The 20,060-nt window shown below is 41.2% G+C and overlaps 2 protein-coding genes across 4 annotated transcripts in view; one reads left to right on the forward strand and one right to left on the reverse strand.

Moving 5' to 3' along the window:
• Window positions 1-20,060, forward strand: part of APBB1IP (amyloid beta precursor protein binding family B member 1 interacting protein) — a 102,418-nt gene that overhangs the window by 61,671 nt on the left and 20,687 nt on the right. For all 3 annotated transcript variants that reach the window (XM_032624101.1, XM_032624100.1, XM_032624099.1), the window contains 3 exons: window positions 10,369-10,455; window positions 15,414-15,557; window positions 19,299-19,409. In XM_032624101.1, coding sequence (XP_032479992.1) covers window positions 10,369-10,455; window positions 15,414-15,557; window positions 19,299-19,409 — 342 coding nt within the window. The remainder of the gene's footprint in view (window positions 1-10,368; window positions 10,456-15,413; window positions 15,558-19,298; window positions 19,410-20,060) is intronic.
• LOC116749602 (60S ribosomal protein L17-like) lies at window positions 2,439-3,856 on the reverse strand. The gene has a single exon (XM_032624132.1). The coding sequence runs from the start codon at window positions 3,118-3,120 to the stop codon at window positions 2,566-2,568; it is 555 nt and encodes a 184-aa protein (XP_032480023.1). The 5' UTR covers window positions 3,121-3,856; the 3' UTR covers window positions 2,439-2,565.

The raw sequence follows: 20,060 nt of genomic DNA on the forward strand, positions 1-20,060 counted from the left end.
GGTAAAAAAAAAGAAATAGCATATTGGTTAAAATAAAAGCAGGTCAGAAATGAATGTTTCCAATCACCAGTTCATGCAATCATGATTGTCAGGGGTTCGTTTAAAATATATTTTCAGGCTGTTTACTCAGTTTTTAACATTTGGGGTTTTTTGGCTGCATTGGGTCTTCATTGCTGCACACGGGCTTTCTCTCTGGTTGTGGAAGCAGGGGCTACTCTTCGTTGCAGTGCGTGGGCTTCTCATTTTGTGGTGGCTTCTCTTGTTTTGCGGTGGCTTCTCTTGTTGCCTAGCACGGGCTCTAAGCGCGTGGGCTTCAGTAGCTGCAGCACGTGGGCTCAGTAGTTGTGGCGCACAGGCTTAGTTGCTCTGCAGCATGTGGGATCTTCCCGGACCGGGGATCGAACCCGTGTACCCTGCATTGGCAGGTGGATTCTTAACCACTGTGCCACCAGGGAAGTCCCAACATTTTGTTATTTTTATCTTCTCAAAGAACCAGTTTTTAGTTTCATTGATCTTTCCTATTTTCTTCATCTCTATTTCATTTATTTCTGCTCTGATCTTTATGATTTCTTTCCTTCTACTAACTTTGGGTTTTGTTTGTTCTTCTTTCTCTAGTTGCTTTGGGTATAAGGTTAGGTTGTTTATTCGAGATTTTTCTTGTTTCAGCATTTTGCTGTTTTTAAAAACCCAGCCTCAACCACTCATGCCTGCTTTGCCTGTTTAGCTATATTCTATATTTCTTTTATATGAAGCTGCATTTTCTTGCCACTATGGGATTCATTCAACTTTGTGGTCATGATTGAGGGGCATGGAGCGTGCCCCACTCTCTGTGGGTGGAAGAGCTCAAGTCTAGGGTTCGTTCTTGCAGAAAAATGATTTATGGAAGTAGAGATGGTGAGTGAATTGTCATCTGCAGAAGCTTATTAGATGACAGAAGATTCTGAAGCCACTGACAGGGTTCCAGGGTATTGTTCACTGCATTCAGCCTACAGTGTGTTGCGTTTATTCCCAGCATCCCAGTGCCAGTGAGAGCCGGTGGAGGTCCGACCCCGCTTAGGACTCACGGATGCTGGAACAGGTCCTGGTCTTCCTGGCCGGCAGCCATGGCATCAGGCCATTGATTTACACTCACTTTGCTCTCTACTTTGCCACAAGCCCCAAAACTTCAGGAATAGGTGCCAAACAAGCATAATTGTCTAAGAATCAAATAGAGATAAAATTTAAAAACTTGAAAAGGTCTGAAAAATGGTCCCAAAGGCTTGAAGATGCATAAAAAGTAAGCACTACTAAATACTTAGTGCATCTGAATCACTAAGACCTGAAAAATAAGTGGTGGGGGAGATTTTGAATCAATGTTTTGTTTCTGCTGTGATTTTGTTCTTGATCAAATTGTTTTTTAACAAAATCAAGTGGTCCTAGCAAGACCTCCTTTGGACCGGAGAGCAGCAGCAACAAGATGATCAAGGGCTTTGTAGATTGTGTTAAAGACACTGGGCTTTGTCCTGAGGCTTGCAAGGAGCCGTTGAAGGGTGTTGAGTTGAGGGAAGATCAGTGTGATTGCACAGCAGAGAATGGATTTGGAGAAAGTAAAAGTGGCAGCCGCCATGTGATGGAGAGGTGGTTACAGAAGCTCAGAAAGATGATGATGGACTGAAGGGTATTGGGAGAGACTCAGGAGGTAATGGAATTTTGCAGAATATGGTGACCGCTTGGATGCTGGTATAATAAGGAGGCATAGAAGCAGACATGGATGACACTGATTCCCCACTCGGGAATTAGATAGATCCTGATGCCCTTCCCTTCGGTAGGAAGCATGAGAAGAGAAATAGGTTGGGATATAAACATGATGAACTAGATTTTAAACATTGCTGAGTTTCTCCTTCTCCTTCAAAAAAAAAATCTCATTTCACCCTCCATAAATTCAGCATGAAATGTACACATTTTTACTTTCGTGTTTTCTATCAGATGGGCAATATTTTATCTATAAATGTCACTAGAGACATGCTTCTAAATTTTTCCTTGTGTTGTTTTTCTCTTCTCATGAGATGAGTAAAAATCTTTCTACCTTTGACATCCCCATCTCACCTGTTCCCCAACTCCGAGGTATTTATTTACAAGGAAAAAGAGAACTGACTGGATTTTGGTCACTTTCCCAATATCCCCCCCAAACTTACCTTGCATTTAGGGACTTTCCTCTGTGATTGTAAAAAACTTCTAGAGATAAAGATAGTGACAGGGGGCTTCCCTGGTGACGCAGAGGTTGAGAGTCCGCCTGCCGATGCAGGGGACATGGGTTCGTGCCCTGATCTGGGAGGATCCCACGTGCCGCGGAGCGGCTGGGCCCGTGAGCCATGGCCGCTGGGCCTGCGCGTCCGGAGCCTGTGCTCCGCAACGGGAGAGGCCACGGCAGTGAAAGGCCCACATACCGCAAAAAAAAAAAAAAAAAAAAAGATAGTGACAGGAACTGACTTCTAGTAGATAGTATTGGTTCTAAGTTCTTAAGATATCAAACCTAAGAACTTTTTTTTCTTTCTAACTTTTATTTGCACTGATTTTTTGCGGCATTTATTCCCGGGCCAGAAGTTTCTGTTTCTTCAGTTTCTTCTGGGATATCTTTTTCTTCTGTGCAGCCTCCTCTTCTGGTTTAAGAACAATCTGTTCTTTTTCAGTAAGGCCCATCTCAGTGTGGCAGGGACAGCTCGTGTATGGGTTGGTCTGACCACGAGCTCTGTAAGTCCTGCACTGCATTGTGTGGGCTTTGTTCACCTGGATTTGCTCAATGACCAGAGAATCTACATCTACACCCTTAAGTTCAGCCTTACTCTCTGCATTTTTGAGCATGTGCAGTAAAAATTCAGCACTCTTTTTGGGCCACCGACCCTGCGTCCAGCCCCACTGTTTGGCCTGGCCACACCTACCAGCTCCGCCATTGTAATGACAGAATGGCACACACTGCTTCTTTATAGTGACATCCTTCAGATACTTGGTGGCTTTTCGGGTACGCACACACATATTGGCCTGGGCAGTTTCACGAGTGTTCTTAAAGTGAACACGAAGAGTTGAACCTCTTGATTTGCATGATTTTGTGGGGTTTTCTGGATCAAGTGAATCGCAAACCATTTTTAGAGGTCACCTCAGGCCGCTTGCTGGAAAAGCCTAAGAACTTATTTTCATGGCAGTTTATAACAAAAGCTACGTTTTATCAAATGCAGAGGGATAAACTGATGATCCAGGGAAAGAGGGAAATTGCTAGAAACTATTAATAGCTACTCTATGCTAGGCTAGAAGCTTTGCAAGTATTATCTCCAATCTTTACAACTATAAGAAGGATATATTGCTATTCCTCTTTACAGATGAGAAAACTGAGATCAAAGATAGAAAGGAGGCCTTTGTTTGATCTTAAGACTCACTGGGGACTTTGATGAGTGGTTTCCATAGGTTGAGTCTTCTGTTCAGAGCTCTCAAGACTATAGGAAACCTGGAATGAAATTGGTAGTGACTGAGGATGTCCTCAGACAAGGTAAATTGAATACAGCTAGCGGGATGATACCACAAATGGAAACAACTGATTCAGAAGTTACTACACTGACTCAGTTTCCCACAATGAGAAGAAACTGATTGCCAGAGGCCCGGATCAGAATAAGCCCCCATTTATTCTTTTGCTGTCTCTGTAAAAGTGGATGCAAAGGCCTGGCCTGGGCCACCATTCCTGAAGAACTGTGTGCTAACAGTCACATTGCTTTACATGGTAAATGACATCTTCTGTGCCCTTAGAGACAATGGTGCCTACTCTCATAGGTCTGCAGGTGTAGATCCCTGGAGTGCTTGAGAGTTCAGATTCTGTCTTTCTCCTTGGAATCTGCATTCATGACTCCAAAGTCAGTCTGTTCTTGGCCTCCCCATAGCCTGTTTGATATGTAAAATACGGATTAGTATTTGCAGCTTGACTGAGAAAGAGCTTCTGTGGCCCAGAGTATCAGTTCTTCTGGAAAATTACTAAACCATACAAAATCATGTAAAATTTCATGAAATTTTACAACACTGAAATCCTTAGTACTTAATAGGATTCTCTTACAAACTACTTATCTGTGGGGATAAATAAGTCTAGGCAGGCGGCAGTAAAATGAATGCAAAGGGAGGTTTTGAGCTCAAATATTAGAAACAACCATCAATAAAGATTTGGGGACGTCAGTGGTGCGCTTTGCAGGCACAAATGCAAAGCACCGCCTCCACCCATGACTTGAAAAGTGATGTTGTTCACCTGTGTCTCAAGTGTCACCTGCTGACTGTGTGGTCTTAGCAGGCTTTCTGATGACACCTGAATTCAGCGTTTCTATTTGTACAATGTGGTACAGCTATACTTGCCACCTCGCAAGGTACAATCCAGCATGCACGACGTTGTATATAAAAGTCAAGTCATTTGATGCCAGCCGAAGTTCACCGGTCACCTATAAGAAAAGATGAACTGAAGCATATTTTAAAAATTTAAGAGTTTATTTGAACAAAATTCGATTCGAATCCGGCAGAACCAAATCAGAAGTCATTAGGGAGCAATCCTCAGCTAAGAACCAGGGGAGAGACTTACAGAGAGAAGGTACAGAAACCAAGAAAGGAAATTATTTGATTGTAGCCTAGGTAACTGTTTGTGATCGGATGCCCTTAGGTTTCGGTTTTTTGTAACCTCGAGGCTCAGATTTTGGTTTGCTTACGTAGGCTGCCTGGCATTGGAGTCCCCGCAGTCCAGTGGCCTCCTTGTCTAATTAATTTAACAAAAGTTATCTGTAATAAGGTGATGGAGAGAAACCAGATCCTGCAAATTTGTGGACCAAAAGATGCTTAATTAGGAAGGAATTTCCCCAGGATGACTGGTCTGTACTTAGGTAATAGCAGATCACTTCATTTTTATTTTTTAAAATTTTTTAAACCTTTTTTTAAAAATTATTTATTTTATTCATTTATTTTTGGCTGTGTTGCGTCTTCGTTGCCACGTGAGGGCTTTCTCCAGTTGTGACAAGCGAGGGCCACTCCTCGTTGCGTGCACGGGCCTCTCATTGCAGTGCCTTCTCTCATTGCAGAGCACGGGCTCTAGGCGCGTGGGCCTCAGCAGTTGTGGCACACAGACTCACACGCACTCAGTTGTGGCACGCGGGCTCAGTAGTTGTGGTGCACGGGCTTAGTTGCTCCACGGCATGTGGGATCTTCCTGGACCAGGGCTTGAACCCGTGTCCCCTGCATTGGCAGGCGGATTCTTAAGCACTGTGCCATGAGGGAAGTCCAGATAATAGACTATTTTTAAGAGCAGTTTTAGGTTCACAGTGTAGGGGAATAGAAATACCTGAGGTTAGGGGCAGAGTAGGGACCCTCTAAAGCATGGGGTCAGGACAGGGACCCTTTTGCCCACGTGGTCCCACCTCTTTGGGGTAAAGTAGGTTGGGGCAGTAGAACCTTACTGTCCTAATTAAAGCAACTTTGTTGACAAAGCAGCTGAGTTTCCCCTAGTTTCTCAGTCTGGTTGGCGTTAGGAAAGTTCCTCTTCCCAGTTGACTGTAATCACAGGGTGGTCTGCTCATCCTAAAAGAGTGCCAGATGTTCAGATGAACAAATGAAACTCAGCCATAACCCAAAGAGTTTTGTTTTCCCAGCTGCGTTGACATACAGCTGCCACTGTGCAAAGACCAGTGAGGGCCCGAAACCAAAAGAGATGCGTGAGGCCTGAGGTCTGTGTCTGGAGAGGGAGACAAACCCTGGTGTTAACATTAGCTGTTCTTCTTGCTAGGAGCCCGAAGAATCTCTTTTTCAGAGAAGGTATTGGGAAAACATATTAACGTAAGGTCGCCTGCTTGCTGTACTGCTGTTCATTTCTTTTAGTAACATCCTTTATGTTTCTGACTTCAAAATTAATATCAGTTTATTGGAAAAAAAACTGAAAAGTAGAAGAAGGGAAAGTTAAATCATCCACACATTCCAACAATCATCACTATTGATATTTCAGGCAATTTTCATTCCGTTTGTTGTTTCTTAACCAAAATTTGGTGGTGGTGATGGTTTAGTTGGTTGCACGAGTGAGGAGCAGAGAGAACCACAATGTCACACTTCCCCTCGGGTGTAGAAGGGTACCAGCCACTGTGGGGGAAAATGACCTCATGGCGTCCCTCCTCTTTTCCAACCTCCCTGTCCTGCCAAGGTTCATCTCTGACCATCCGGGACCAGGCCCAGCTGGAAGGAAAATCATACGGGCGTCACATTTACGGCCTCCAGGAGAGGCTCCTATTTTAAAAGAAAGTCTGCTCTTGACTTCAGTGCCCCAGAGCCCCTGAGCAACCAGTGTGGGCATGTGTATCAGTCAGGGTTGGAGACATGAACACAACCTCAGAATCCCAGTGGCTTAGAGTAGCAGGTGTTTCCTCTGTCTGGGGCCTGCAGGTCATCGGGTCCTCTGTCCACGGCTCCAGAATGTGCGTCAGATCCAGGGAGTTCCACGGGCCTCTTGTCGTCCTCGGACCAGCAGCCACCTTGACACACTCTCCTGGTGAAAGGCGAGCGTGCCGGAGAATGAGTGGAAACACACAACACCACCTCTCAGGTCCTCTGCTCAGATGGAGGCACTGTCCCTTCCACCCACGTTCTGTTGGCCAAAGCCAGTCACGTGGCCAGACCCAACATAGGGGGGCAAGGAAATGAGCTCCGGCCATTCTCGGGGGAGGCACTGCACAGTCATCACTAGATGATGGGCATCGGTGAATTCTGACACAGGGCGGAAGAGAAGAATGGGGAGTGATGGTCAGGTCTTCATCAGGTGTACCCCAGCTCTAGCCAGGCTGCTTGTCCAAAGGCACCCAATATTTTTTTTAAATTGAAGTATAGTTCATTTATAGTGTTGTGTTAGTTTCAAGTGTACAGCAAAGTGATTCAGTAATACATACATATGTACATATATTCTTTTTCAGATTATTTTCCATTATAGGTTATTATAAGATATTGAGTAGAGTTCCCTGTGCTATACAGTAGGTCCTTGTTGTTTACCTATTTTATATATAGTTCTGTGTGGATGTTAATCCCAGACTACTACTTTATCTGTCCCGTTCAGCACCCCTATCCCCTTTAGTAACCATAAGTTTGTTTTCTATGTCTGTGAGTCTATTTCTGTTTTGTAAATAAGTTCATTTGTGTCCTTTTCTTTAGATTCCACAAATAAGTGATACCATATGATATTTGCCTTTCTCTGTCTGACTTACTTCACTTAGTATGATAATCTCTAGGTCCATCCATGTTGTTGCAAATGGCATTATTTCATTCTTTTGATGGCTGAGTAGTATTCCATTGTATAAATATATATCACATCTTTATCCATTCATCTGTCGGTGGACATTTAGGCTGCTTCAAAGAGCCCCAATATTTATCTAACTCTGGGCCTTTTTACATGCTTTTCCTCCTGCCCTGCACACTCTCTTTATTCCTTTTTCCCTACCTGAAGATGAACATCTTTCAAGGCAAAGTTCCAACTTTGACCTCCTCTGTAAGTCTTAATCGTCTCGGTTCACAGTGAGTTCTTCCTCTCTGAAAACCTATAGAACTTAGCTCATTTTGCATTTATGCAGTGTCTTAGATGGTTCCCCCATCTACAGATATATAGCCATCTACTTATATTTATCTTTTCAGTGTGATAGAAAGATTCTTAAGAACAGTGATATTTTACATGCAAAGGGTACTCACAAATATTTACTCGTGGATTGATAAGTGTTTGTTTGATGTACTCTTTATTCCAGAAAGGCGATATTAAAAATGTAACATATTTGCTGTTTCTGTCCTATCCTGCTGCTCTCAAATCTTGCATTTTCAGAAGCTGTGAGAAAAAGAGGCAGGCTGTCACTGAAAGTCTCATTTCCCATTTTAAAGTTCCCTTATTGTTCCGCTCAGATTGTCCCCAACAGATAATTTACTTTTGAATTCTGCTGCTTGCTACAGAGCACTCCAAATTCTTACCCAAGAGCAATCCATTCTTTCTAAGGACTGCCCTGCGTGATCTCCAGCTTGGATTTTTTGTGCTTTTTGCATTTATCATTAAAACAAAAACACAATATAGCACTATCACTTGGAAGGGGAAAAAAAGGTATTCAGAAGCCGAAAAAGTGAGGGGGGTCTCAGAGAAGACACGGCTACGTCCTGACCCTTCACGATAACTTCATAAAATGAGACCCTTCATGTTTAGAAAGGCTCTTCCCTTATCTGTCCTGCAGAGGGCGACACGTGCCCTCCTTTTCCCAGATGATGATGAAACACACATGCCCTGGAGTCTCCCTCACAGTCTCTGTCCATTCTTTCAACTCATACAGGCTCACACTTTTTCCAGGGCCCTAAAGCAAGTGTGCTTCCTAGGAGCACACTCTACATTCACTCTCAACTAGGTCATCACTTTTTGTTTGTTTGTTTTTGGCAAAATACACATAGAATTTACCATTTTAACCACTTTTAAGTGTGCAGTTCAGTGGTATGAAGCCCATCCACGCTGTCGTACTGGGTTCTCTCCTATGGTGTTTAGAGCATTTTAATGCCCAGAAAAGTCATGAAAAACTCAAAGCTCTGGCACTAATTGTCCTCGGGCAAATCACTTAATCCTTCTGTTTCCTTATCTGTGAAGCAGCAATCGCACCTACACTGTGGAGTTCCTGTGAGGATGAAACGGCAAGCATACCTGTAAGGCCTCAGTGTAGAGTTCTGGCAGGTGGCATACGTTACATAGTACATTAGTCACCGTCCTCAAGCCAAACACGTAAAATTAGAATCGTTTCCAAACCCTATAGAGTAATCACACTAATTCTCACTATGCTGTCCTTTCAAATAACACATAAAAGTTTCTTTAAAAACATATTAAAAGATAATTCAATAAGAATTATGGAAGGAGTTGTACTTGATTTATTTCCTCTGTTTAAGTTAGCAAGTTGCCATTGTTATGCATTCTATTTCTAGGAGATCTCCTAATTCTGCAAATTTTATTTGCCTGCGGTTTGCTTCCTCTCTGTCCAATACACTCTGTTCTCAAACTTCAGTGTAAGAAAAAAATCATCCAGGAAGCGTGTTGGATGTGTAGATTCCCAGGCCCCCTGAGATTCCAGTTCCGTGGTTTGGGAGCCCAGGAACATGCATTTTATGGAGCATCAAGGTGGTCTGGGGATCACACTTGGAGAAACACTCCTATCGTGTCAATAAACATTTGTGTTTAGACTCAGGAGGGTCCTTAATTTAGTCACTATGCACCATGAGTATATGTTCTAGTTTTAATACAGTTTTTTCAGGCACTATCTTACAAACTCTACATTTCCACATAAAAGTGCTAAATACTTTGACTGTGGCAGTGGTCACGCCTGACACAATCCACAAACAGATGTTCCAAAGAGGTAATCACGGGAGAGGGCGAGGGTCCTGCTTCCCTGAGTCGGGAGCTGCTGGAATTAGAGGAGGTTTAGTCTCTCTGCCCTTGAACTTCACTGACCTTCAATTTCAGGGGTAGTGTGGTGTGGTGGTAAGGGCACACACATCATACACACTCAGCCCCTGGTATTCATTCAGGGTGCAGTGCCCTAGCTATTTAACCTTGCTGAGCCTCGGTTTCCTAACCTGTAAAATGGGGGCACTGTCACTTACCTCACAGCCTTGCTGTTAGAATTGGGGGTGATGTTTGCAAAGCGCCTGGCTGAGGATCTGGCATGTAATAGGTACTCCCCCAAAATCGTGAGTGCTTCTAAACTGGTCTTTCTTTTGCTAAGCTGATTCTCTTTCCAGAAATGCCCTTTCTGCTTCTCTCTGTCCTTAGAAGTTGCCAAGTAGCAAACTTTATGTTGTGATTGACCCACGTGGTTTTTAAAAATTAAAATTAGTTGCCAGTGCTTATAAAAATCCAGATTTCGTGCTTCTCTGGGGAAGCCAGAATCTCTAGTCCTCAAGGCCTTGGGATCCTACATGGTGATCAAAGGCCTGGGACATGGGACACGGGCTCTACCATCCTCTGGTTCTGGGCTCTTCCAAGGGCACTGGGGTCTCCCAGCTTCCAGCATTTGACTCATGTTCTAGACCATGGAATTTAACAATTAAATGACATTGTATCCTTTGCTAGTGGTCTCTCTCTTTGCTTGCTTCTTCATTGAATGTGCACTCTGGGAGGAAGGGAAGGTGTTACTTCTGGCCAGTGGAGCAGTGGTCAGCACTTAGCAAGTCCCTCCATAAGTACTTGATTGACAGAGACCATACACTGTGGTTGACAGTTTACTTCCTCCAGGTATGTCTCCTCTCTCCAGCAAGACCGCGAGTTCCGTGCAGTGGCTACCATGGTAATGAACACTTACTGATCTGACCTTTTACTATTTTATTTAGAATTTTTACTTGGATAACAGAGGAAAAAAAGAAAGCAAGGAAACAAATGAGAAAATGAATGTGAAGAACAAGGAGTCCTTGCTTGAGGTATGTTTAATTTTGTAGAGTAGAATAAAAGAGAGTTAACTGTATTTTTAAATGATTTGCTTCTCAGAACAATGGGCGATTCTGAGACACACTGAAATTTTAACTTGGGGTTTTAAAATCAAATCATTACTAAATTATAGCTATTTAGACAATTAAACTGGTTCTTGGAGTCAGTTGTTAAAAAGTTTTGCTTTCGACAATATATTTTACTCTTCATGAAGTTGGATTCATAATTCTTGACTAAAAGACTTGAATCCACATAAAACTCATCTCTGACCATATATTTCATTGTTTATGTGCTCCACAGTCAGGCGTGACTTCTTTGCAGTGAATTCTAAGGTGCCCTTCCAGCAGCCAGGGGTGGTAGAAAGTGTGAGATTGCAGTTAAGAGATCTGATCCGAGCTTGCCTCTGCCTGTTGGAGGTCATGTGTTATTGGGCAAGTCCAAGAACCTTGGTTTCCTGTATTGTATTGAATTATTACAAAGACTTAGGGAGGCAGTGGAAGCATAGCATGTAAAGTACGGTACACATGTCTGGATTATCACTTACAGGGCTGTGTTCCAGAAGTTCATTTGACGGTTGATTTTCTGAAACTTCTAATGAGTTTTCACATAGCAACTTTGCTCAAAATCGAGGCTCTGTTCCCCGACCCTAATGCAGATGCACGCCAGATCACAAATGGGCATAGGAGCCCCAGACAGATTTTTGTTGTCCCCGACAACATGTTGACCTTTTCTTGAGTTAAGAGATTTGGGGCTTCTCTTGAAAACTCAGAAGACCTGTTGACACCTTGGCCCACATTCCCATCTGGAGCCAATTCACGGATGCTAAAGGGCACCCTCTCCCAGGTACCAAGGCCTGCCCAGACCCCTGCACAGGGTTCTAGCCCTGCCGGCGCTCCCAGCCCTGTTCCCGATGGAGCAGGCCCTACAACCTTGCTGCCACGCATTCCCAAGGTCCTGGAGACGTGCTATAAGTTTTGGCTCCTGGGACCAAGAACACAGTGGGTATTTCCCAGGGAGGCCAACGGTGGGAGTGGGGACATTCTTTCTGCATTTATCAAAGAGTCTCCAGGTTGAGTTGAGGGAGATAAAGCACCAGGCATCCCCAGCAGCAGGGAGATTCAGGTTCTGAGCATCCCCAGCAGTGATGGACACAGACAGACATGGAAGGGGAGTGAGCAGTTTCCTGACACAGCCCTTGGCCATTAATCAGTGCTTATTGCATCAGCAGCTGTCTGTAAATCAAGGACTGCTTATGCCTTGGTTTATACAATTGCCTGAATAGGTCTTGTTGGAAGACTTCAGTTTTTAAAAGCCGGATGGGAAAGAAAATACAAAGCATGTTATGCTGTGAAAAATCAGCATTATCCTGCTTTCGAACTTGGACCCCAAATCTGCTTGAATTTAAGAGATCATTGAAGGGCTCTCGCATCCCCCGCGCATACCTGGGCGCCTCGGAGCCCCTGTGGTCGGGCCCCAGCCCGGGGTCTCCCACCACTCGCGAGGCCAGATGTGGAGGCACAGCTTGGAAAACCGGGACGAGAAGCGTTTTGTGCCAGATCGCTGCTGCTTATGTGCGGAGACAGAGCAGATCTCCTGGGGAATGAAATCAACGCGTGAGCCTCTATGGAGACCCCAAATTTAAAGCAGGGCCTGAAAAACTTGGCTGATGAGTTTGCCAGACTTCAGGATTATCGACAAGCAGAGGCTGAAAGACTTGAAGCCGAAGTAGTCGAACCTTTGCAAGCTTCTGGAAGTGGAAGGGAGCAGGACCCTGTGGTCTGTGCCCCCTATGTCCTCAGCCTGCCTTTTGTCTGTGGAAAAACATTAGCCAAAGAATAAGCTTAATCCGAGAAGTGAGAAAATGCAGAAACAAAGGAAAACAGTCAAAGGAGACCAAATAATAATAGTTGAGTCATTAAGCAAAGTCAAGGACCTTTGGTTCCTCCTCAAGGGCCATAGATCACATTCTGCGCCATATCCTGTGAGCTGTCTTACAGGTACTGAAAACCCCACCAGGTGGAAGAAGTTAACTACATGATGACCAGACTGTAGCCATGACATAAGCTGCCATAATTCCAAGAATCGGCCTCAAAGAAATGGAAACAAACAGACCCTGGAACCTAAGATTAACTGTACCTAAAACAATCAAGATGATGCTGATCAGACCACTGATGATCAATGCCAAGATGATGGTCAGAGCTGACTGTGCTGCTTCTGCATGTAGCCCCCTCCCTCCACCTATAAAAGCTCTTGCCCTCTGACTGTCAGTGAGGGGAGTCGGCCTTTGGATAGGCGTCTGCCCTCCCCACCAGTTGCTGGCATTCAAAATACAGCAAAGTTTCCTTTCCACCAGACTGGCCTCTTTATAATGACTTTTGAGCAGCAAGCAGCTGGACCCCACTTTCGGTTACGGAACCAACTGTAAAAATGAAACGAGATGACCTCAAAGCAACATTAACAGCAAAGAATTGAGGAGCTAAACAGTTAACTCAGAAAGAACACATCAGAGAAGCCCATCTGATCGACATGTTATTTCACAGGCAGAAACTGAATTACAGGGACTTCCCTGGTGGCACAGTGGTTAAGAATCCACCTGCCACTGCAGGGGACACGGGTTCAAGCCCTGGTCCGGGAAGGTCCCACATGCTGCAGAGCAGCGAAGCCCGTGCACCACAACTACTGAACCTGCGCTCTAGAGCCCACGAGCCACAACTGCTGAGCCCGCAAGCCACAACTACTGAGCCCGTGTGCCACAACTACTGAAGCCCGTGTGCCACAACTACTGAAGCCCGCACGCCTAGAGCCTGTGCTCCGCAACAAGAGAAGCCACTGTGACGAGAAGCCCGCACATCGCAACAGAGAGTAGCCCCCTTGCCGCAACTAGAGAAACCCCGCGCACAGCAGTGAAGACCCAGTGCAACCAAACATTAATTAATTAATTAATTAATTATTTAAAAAGAAGCTGAATTACAAAGAGCTACAATGTATGCTACTAGAACAACTCGTCATCTGGAGGAAACTACTGACAATTTTGAAAAGCAGAAAACAAAGAATATAAAGACTATATTTTCAGAATTTATCACTATCGAAATGTTATTTCACGGCAAAGCTTTAGACGTCTCCACTACTACCTACCAAAATACACAAAAGATTGGTGAAGAAGATTTAGAGGTTTTCTGAAATTCTCTGTATCCACCAGATTGTTCATCCCGTTTAGATATCATAAGAGCAAATTCAAAGTCACGTCTGCAGAGATCAGTGTCAGCTAAGTGTGCATCTGGAACAGGACAGGTATCCACCTGTCGACTAAGAAAGGATCAACAAGCAGAAGATGATGATGAAGAGGATGAAGGCTTAGATGTTACAAACGAAGAAAATGAAATTTCTTAAGTAAACTTTGCACTTCTATTTTCATCTTAAAGGACTCGGAATCCAGAATTACTAAAACTGTAAAACATTATACTGGCTTGATACGTTAAACCTCAAAATGAAATCCTACTGGAAATGGAGGAATTATTAAAGGAAATTTATGCGGACCAAAAAAAAAAAAAAGAGAGATTATTGACAAGGCAACTAATACCAGCTAAACTGGGGGAAACTGGGAAAGATATGAACAAAGATGTCACCCAGATCCACTACACATACATTTACTTGAAGGATGCAAAATTAAGTTTATTCTGCTTTTATGAGACTGAATGAAAGGAAGTTGAGAGTTATAAAAAACCAAAGCCAAAAATAAGTTTGAGTGTTTGAACTGAAAGATAGAATAATATGTAATTTTCTTGTACTGCTTTTAAAAGAAATGTATTAAGAATTATATAATTCTATGCATGTTTTGAGTTTTAAACATCTGCACCTAGAAAATGTACTTTGTCACTATCCTTTTCTGATACTACAGTATTAATAATTGTCTTCTTTCTTCTTTGATAAGAAACTATCCCCTGAAAAGGAAATCTTGCCATTTTTGACAACATGGATGGAACTTGAGTGCTAAGTGAAATAAGTCAGACAGAGAAAGACAAATAGCTGTATGTCTCATCTATGTGTGGCATCAAAAAACAAAAAACCTGAAATCATAGATACACAGAAGAGATTTGTGGTTGCCAGAGGCGGGGGTAGGGATGCATGAAATGGCTAAAGGGGGTCAAGAGGTACAAACTTCCAGTTATGAAATAAATAAGTCCTGGGATGTAATGTACGGCATGGTGACTATAGCTAACAATACTGTATTGTATATTTGAAAGTTGCTAAAAGAGTAGATCTTAAAAGTTCTCATCATAAGAAAAAAAGGATGTGTAACTGCGTGAGGTGATAGATGTTAACTACACTTAAGATGGTGATCATTTTGCAATATATACATACATCAGATCATTAGGTTGTATACTGAAAACTAATACATATTCTATATCAATTGTATCTCAATGTAAAAGAAAAGAAAATTATGCCAAAAATAAAATATTACTGTACAAAATTTTTATGTATAGAATTGTATATTTTAATTTTTCCATTTACTAGCAGTGAAACAGTAATTTTTTCACTTACAGGCACAGGAATAAGTTTTCTATTTATCAACTTACAGTAACAGAAATAGACTTTAGGTAATGCTTTCTTTTATAATATACCAAGATTGTACTCACAACCTTCCTTATGAAGCTGGGGCTATCGTTACTCTGATTTTGCAAGTAAAGGCACCGAGGTTGAGTCACTTGCTCAGGGTCACAGAGCTAAGTGGTCAAGAAGCCTGGAAGTCTAACTCAGGAGCTGAGACTCAACCACCATGTTCTTCCTGTCTTTTGGCAAATGGTATGCAGTGTCAATATATGCATTCAATCAAAGCTGTAGACAAAACGATTTTTAGCTTGAAGGCTAGTTGGCCACAGTTTGTTTAAATGTGAACAAAATATGTGTTTTATCTTTCATGGGTTTTGTATCGTTGGAATCTCAATTTCAGGAGAGTTTTTGTGGAACATCCATCATTGTGCCAGAACTAGAGGGAGCTCTTTATTTGAAAGAAGATGGGAAGAAATCCTGGAAAAGGCGCTATTTTCTTTTACGAGCTTCTGGAATTTATTATGTCCCCAAAGGAAAGACTAAGGTCAGAAAAAAAAGATATGCTTTTGCAAAAAGGCATTTCATGAAAGTGAAAGTAAAGAAATCCTCAGGTGGTAATTTAAATACATTCTACTTTGCTGTGAGATTCATGTTACTACAATGTTTATACAGATACATATCCTATTAGGACAGAATTACAGAAATCCTGAATCTTTCCACTGCTCTCTCTTGAAGGTGAAGAGTTTTATCTACTTTAAAGTCAGGTTTCAGAAATTATGACTGAAGCGCTTTTTTAGAAATTAATTTGTTTCTCCACATATCGATCTTTGAGGACTTCTTTCCCCCCTTTTTACTCTATTGTTCTGTAGTCATTACAGTAAAACTTCTTTTATCTGGAATCATAGTGGTATTAGAAGTCTTGATAGAGTTTAATTTAGATTTTAGCTTTTATAACTTGAATATTTAAATTGTTCTCTGAATTATATTATATGCATTTCCCTGCCTAATTTAGCAGAGTATCTTAGATATCATTTCACTTCTACTTGGTAATTTAGGATTATTGCCTCAAATCTACAAGCACATAGTAAATTTGTCTTCTTTGAAATGTAATTTTAACTCTCATTCTAACTCTTAACTTTTTCTAAGACCTTTCTTAGATGATGGCCATTTCCATCCTTTGCTCACCTTTGCAAAGTTGTAGTCTGTCTCTCTTTCTATATCTGGAGTAAGCCAAATCGTCTTGCCTTCACCGCCAAATCCAGGGCACCTCCCAACGGCATATTTTCAAATTGCAAGCTGCTTCTAATAAGGCTTGGCCCACATCCCTTGCAGGTGAAGTCATAGTGACTATCCAGGGCTATTCCCACTAGTTAGAAGACTGTCATCTCTGTGGAATGCAGGAGAGCATTATGGGAAATTCTTGGTCCAGAGCAGCTACCACTCCTATTTCGTTTCAGTCTTAGAATTCATACTTTTCCCATCTGTGCTATCTTCATTCCAGTCCCAAGCGTGGGGGGCATAACAGTTGACCCACAAATTATTTGTTTTATTTTAGAGGTGTTATGTCTTCGGCATTTACATATAAGTGAGACATACAAGCCTATCAAAAACAACACACTTAGGGACGAAAATTAGAAGCATTCACATTGGAGTTGGACAGGCATCCTTTCTGTCTCTGCTGCCATTAACACTAATGGAGGAACTAGCCAGGAAGTCAAGAAAAAGAATAACAAGTATAATTACTGGAAAAGAAGAGGCAAAACTCTCTTTATTCACAGTCAGCATGATTGTCTGCCAGACAATATAAGACACTCAACTGAAAAACTTAAGAGTTTGGTCCCAATGGACCAAATAAACTTACCAAATAAGACATTGTTTTCCTTTATATAAACAATATGCAAATTAAATATGCTGCAAAAGATTCCATGCATTGCAAGAACAAAAAAATACAAAATACCTGACAATAAACTTAACAAGAAAGGTTCAAGATCTTATATGGCATAAAATAGAAAACGTAATAAAGGAAATGAGTTCGAACTGAATAAACAGAAATGTACAATGTTGCTAGATGAAAAGATACTAATTCTCCCCCCAATTTTTCTATATATTCAATTCCAATAAAAAAATGTCAATAGGATTCTTTTAACTTGAAGTTCAAAAACTGATTCTAAAATTCATCAGAAAGAGATGCGGTTCCAAAACAGACACAAACAAAAATTTTAAAGAACATTATGGAAGAACCCCTCCTCCCAAATGTCAAAACATTAGACAAAAACAGTACAGGAAGAGAAAACAGATCAACAGAGAGCCATCTAATATAAGAGAAATTCAAGTGAGCATTTTATAGCAGTGGGGAAAGAATGTGATACTCAACAAATAGCATTGAAATAATTGTATATCCATTAAAAAATATAGCTTCCTACCTCATACCATGTTCCAAATTAAATCTTACGTTGATTAAATGTATTTGGACAAAATTACAAAATATTAGGAGAAAATATATGGTCAATATTCTCATAATTTGGCAGTGGGGAAGCCTTCTTAAACAAGACTAAAAACTCAAAATTTTAACAAAGAAAATTGGCAGATTTGACTATATAAAGTTGTGTTTAACTCCTTATGGCCAGAGATACCAAACAAGAAGTTAAAGACTAGCTCTAGGGTCTGAGAGTACATTTGCAGCGTGTATAACCTGGTATGAATATCCATAAAAAGACTTCAGCAACTCATTAAGAAAAAGGTAAACATACTCATAGAAAAACAGCAATGCTTACTGAGAATTCACAGAAACAGAAATATCAGTAGCCAGTGAATAATTTAAAAGTTTCTCTATCTTATTAGTATTCGGGAAAATGTAAATAAGTGAAATTTCTCCTCCCGTGAGATTGATAACACTAACAATATTGATGATATGCAAATTTCATCAGGAGTGGGTAAGAAAAATGGGCACTTGTAATGTAAGCTAGCACAGCCAACTTGGGGGACAGTTTAGCAAAAATTTTGCAAATATAATAGGGAATACCCCTTCCAAGGACAGCTCCATGTTTGGCAATCTACCCCACAGAAACACTTGCTCATATGCACAATATATTTTGTAATAGCAAAATATCGAAGTAACCACTAGTCATCTATAGTAGGATGGTGGAATAAATAGCTACATCTATACAGTGTACTGTTATGCAGCTATACAAAGAATGTGATATATCCTTTCATATGTCCTAACATAGAAAGACCCCAAGATATATTGTTAAGAAAAAGAACAAAGTCATGGAAAAATATTGAGAGTAAAATCTCATTTATATTTTAATAATTGTATATATGTATGTGGGTATGTCTGCACATACATAGGTATATAAATGTATCCCCAGAAACATTTGGAAGAATGTCTTCTCTGGAGAAGAGAATGAAATTAGAAAAAAAAGAGTGATGAAGGAAAATTTTTGTTTTACTATATATAAAATAACTTATTTTTAAAGTTATGATGAATATGTTTTATTTTTCTAATAAAAAAACTAAAACTTTGAAAATCAGAAGGAAATATCTTACAAGAAAAAAGTATACTACCATATATAAAGGAATAATTGTGCATTGAGATGTAGCAATTCTGCCCTTTATTTTTTTATTCATTAACTCAGTAAAGAATTATAGAACGTGAGGGGGAAAAAGTAACAGAACAAATTTGTAATTGAAGTGTAACCAAATATGTAGATTAGAGGTTGATGTCTTCTCAATGCATATTATATATGGAGGAGAGGGTTGTTTCCACAGCAACACCACCAGCCCTAAAGAGAAGGCATGAAAGGAATCTTTTCTCCTCAGGAAGAAGTGTATGAAGTGTGTGCGAATTTTCTGAGCATCAAATTTACCTCTCATTGTTCATCTTGAGGGGGACTTTCTTCTAAATGCTCAGTCATGAAATCCATCAATGACTTAGAATGGCAAAAGACAAAATGAAATATTTGACGAGGTGCTCTGTCACCTTGTCTGAACCCCATCGGTAATGATTCCAGTCATCTCTGGGAGTCCACGCGTAGGTGCTAGAACAGCAGTATAATCTTTTGCTCCACTTTTGGTCTGTGGCATGCTGTTTTGCCTGGATGTGCTCTTTCCTTCTGAAAATGTAGGCTTGGCTTTTAGAAAGCTATACGTGGTAGATGCTTATATAAATTACCTGAAATTCTGTATTTTCCTACTACAATGTAATGCCTCGTTGTGCCATGAAGAACGACCTTAGAAAAATATTACTTGTCAGCTAGGTTGAGGTTGTTTTTTCCTTCTCTTTCAGACATCTCGAGATCTGGCATGTTTTATACAGTTTGAAAATGTCAACATTTACTATGGGATTCAGTGTAAAATGAAATACAAAGCACCCACTGACTACTGCTTTGTTTTAAAGGTAGGTTTAAGAAGTCCTTACTTTAGATCTGTAAGCAATTTAAGGTAATGTTTCCTTTTAAGAAGAAAAATGTTGGGCTTCCCTGGTGGTGCAGTGGTTGAGAGCCCGCCTGCCGATGCAGGGGGCACGGGTTCGTGCCCCGGTCCGGGAAGATCCCACATGCCGCGGAGCGGCTGGTCCCGTGAGCCATGGCCGCTGAGCTTGTGCGTCTGGAGCCTGTGCTCCGCAACGGGAGAGGCCACAACAGCGAGAGGCCCGCGTACCGCAAAAAAAAAAAAAAAAAAAAAAAGAAGAAAAAAGTTAAATGTTATACAGTTAACTACAAGTATAACATAATAAGCTTTTTATTGTAAACCAAAATAGGAAAGGGGGAAACATTTCTACCAACTCAGATCATTTCTCCAAAGCCTGTTATTTGAGTCTCAGACTTTCTAGTCAATCTGTCTGGATTTCTTCATCACTTTATGAAAAAGAGAACTCTATATTTTGAACAAATTTTAGTTACAATTTTATTGACAAGACAATCAGTCTTTTAGTTCTTTACTTATCAGACTCTTATTCCATTGTAAGACATCTTTAGAAATTAGGAAGTTGACAAGATTTTCTAGAAAAATATAGAAAATACAAAAAATAGGAAAAGATATCTTTTTC

The sequence above is a fragment of the Phocoena sinus genome, chromosome 2, assembly GCF_008692025.1.
Source record: "Phocoena sinus isolate mPhoSin1 chromosome 2, mPhoSin1.pri, whole genome shotgun sequence".
In the NCBI taxonomy this organism is placed as follows: domain Eukaryota; kingdom Metazoa; phylum Chordata; class Mammalia; order Artiodactyla; family Phocoenidae; genus Phocoena; species Phocoena sinus.

Coding starts and splice junctions, on each gene's coding strand:
- LOC116749602 (XM_032624132.1), bottom strand. CDS start 3,120: ATGGTTTGCGATTCACTTGATCCAGAAAACCCCACAAAATCATGCAAA.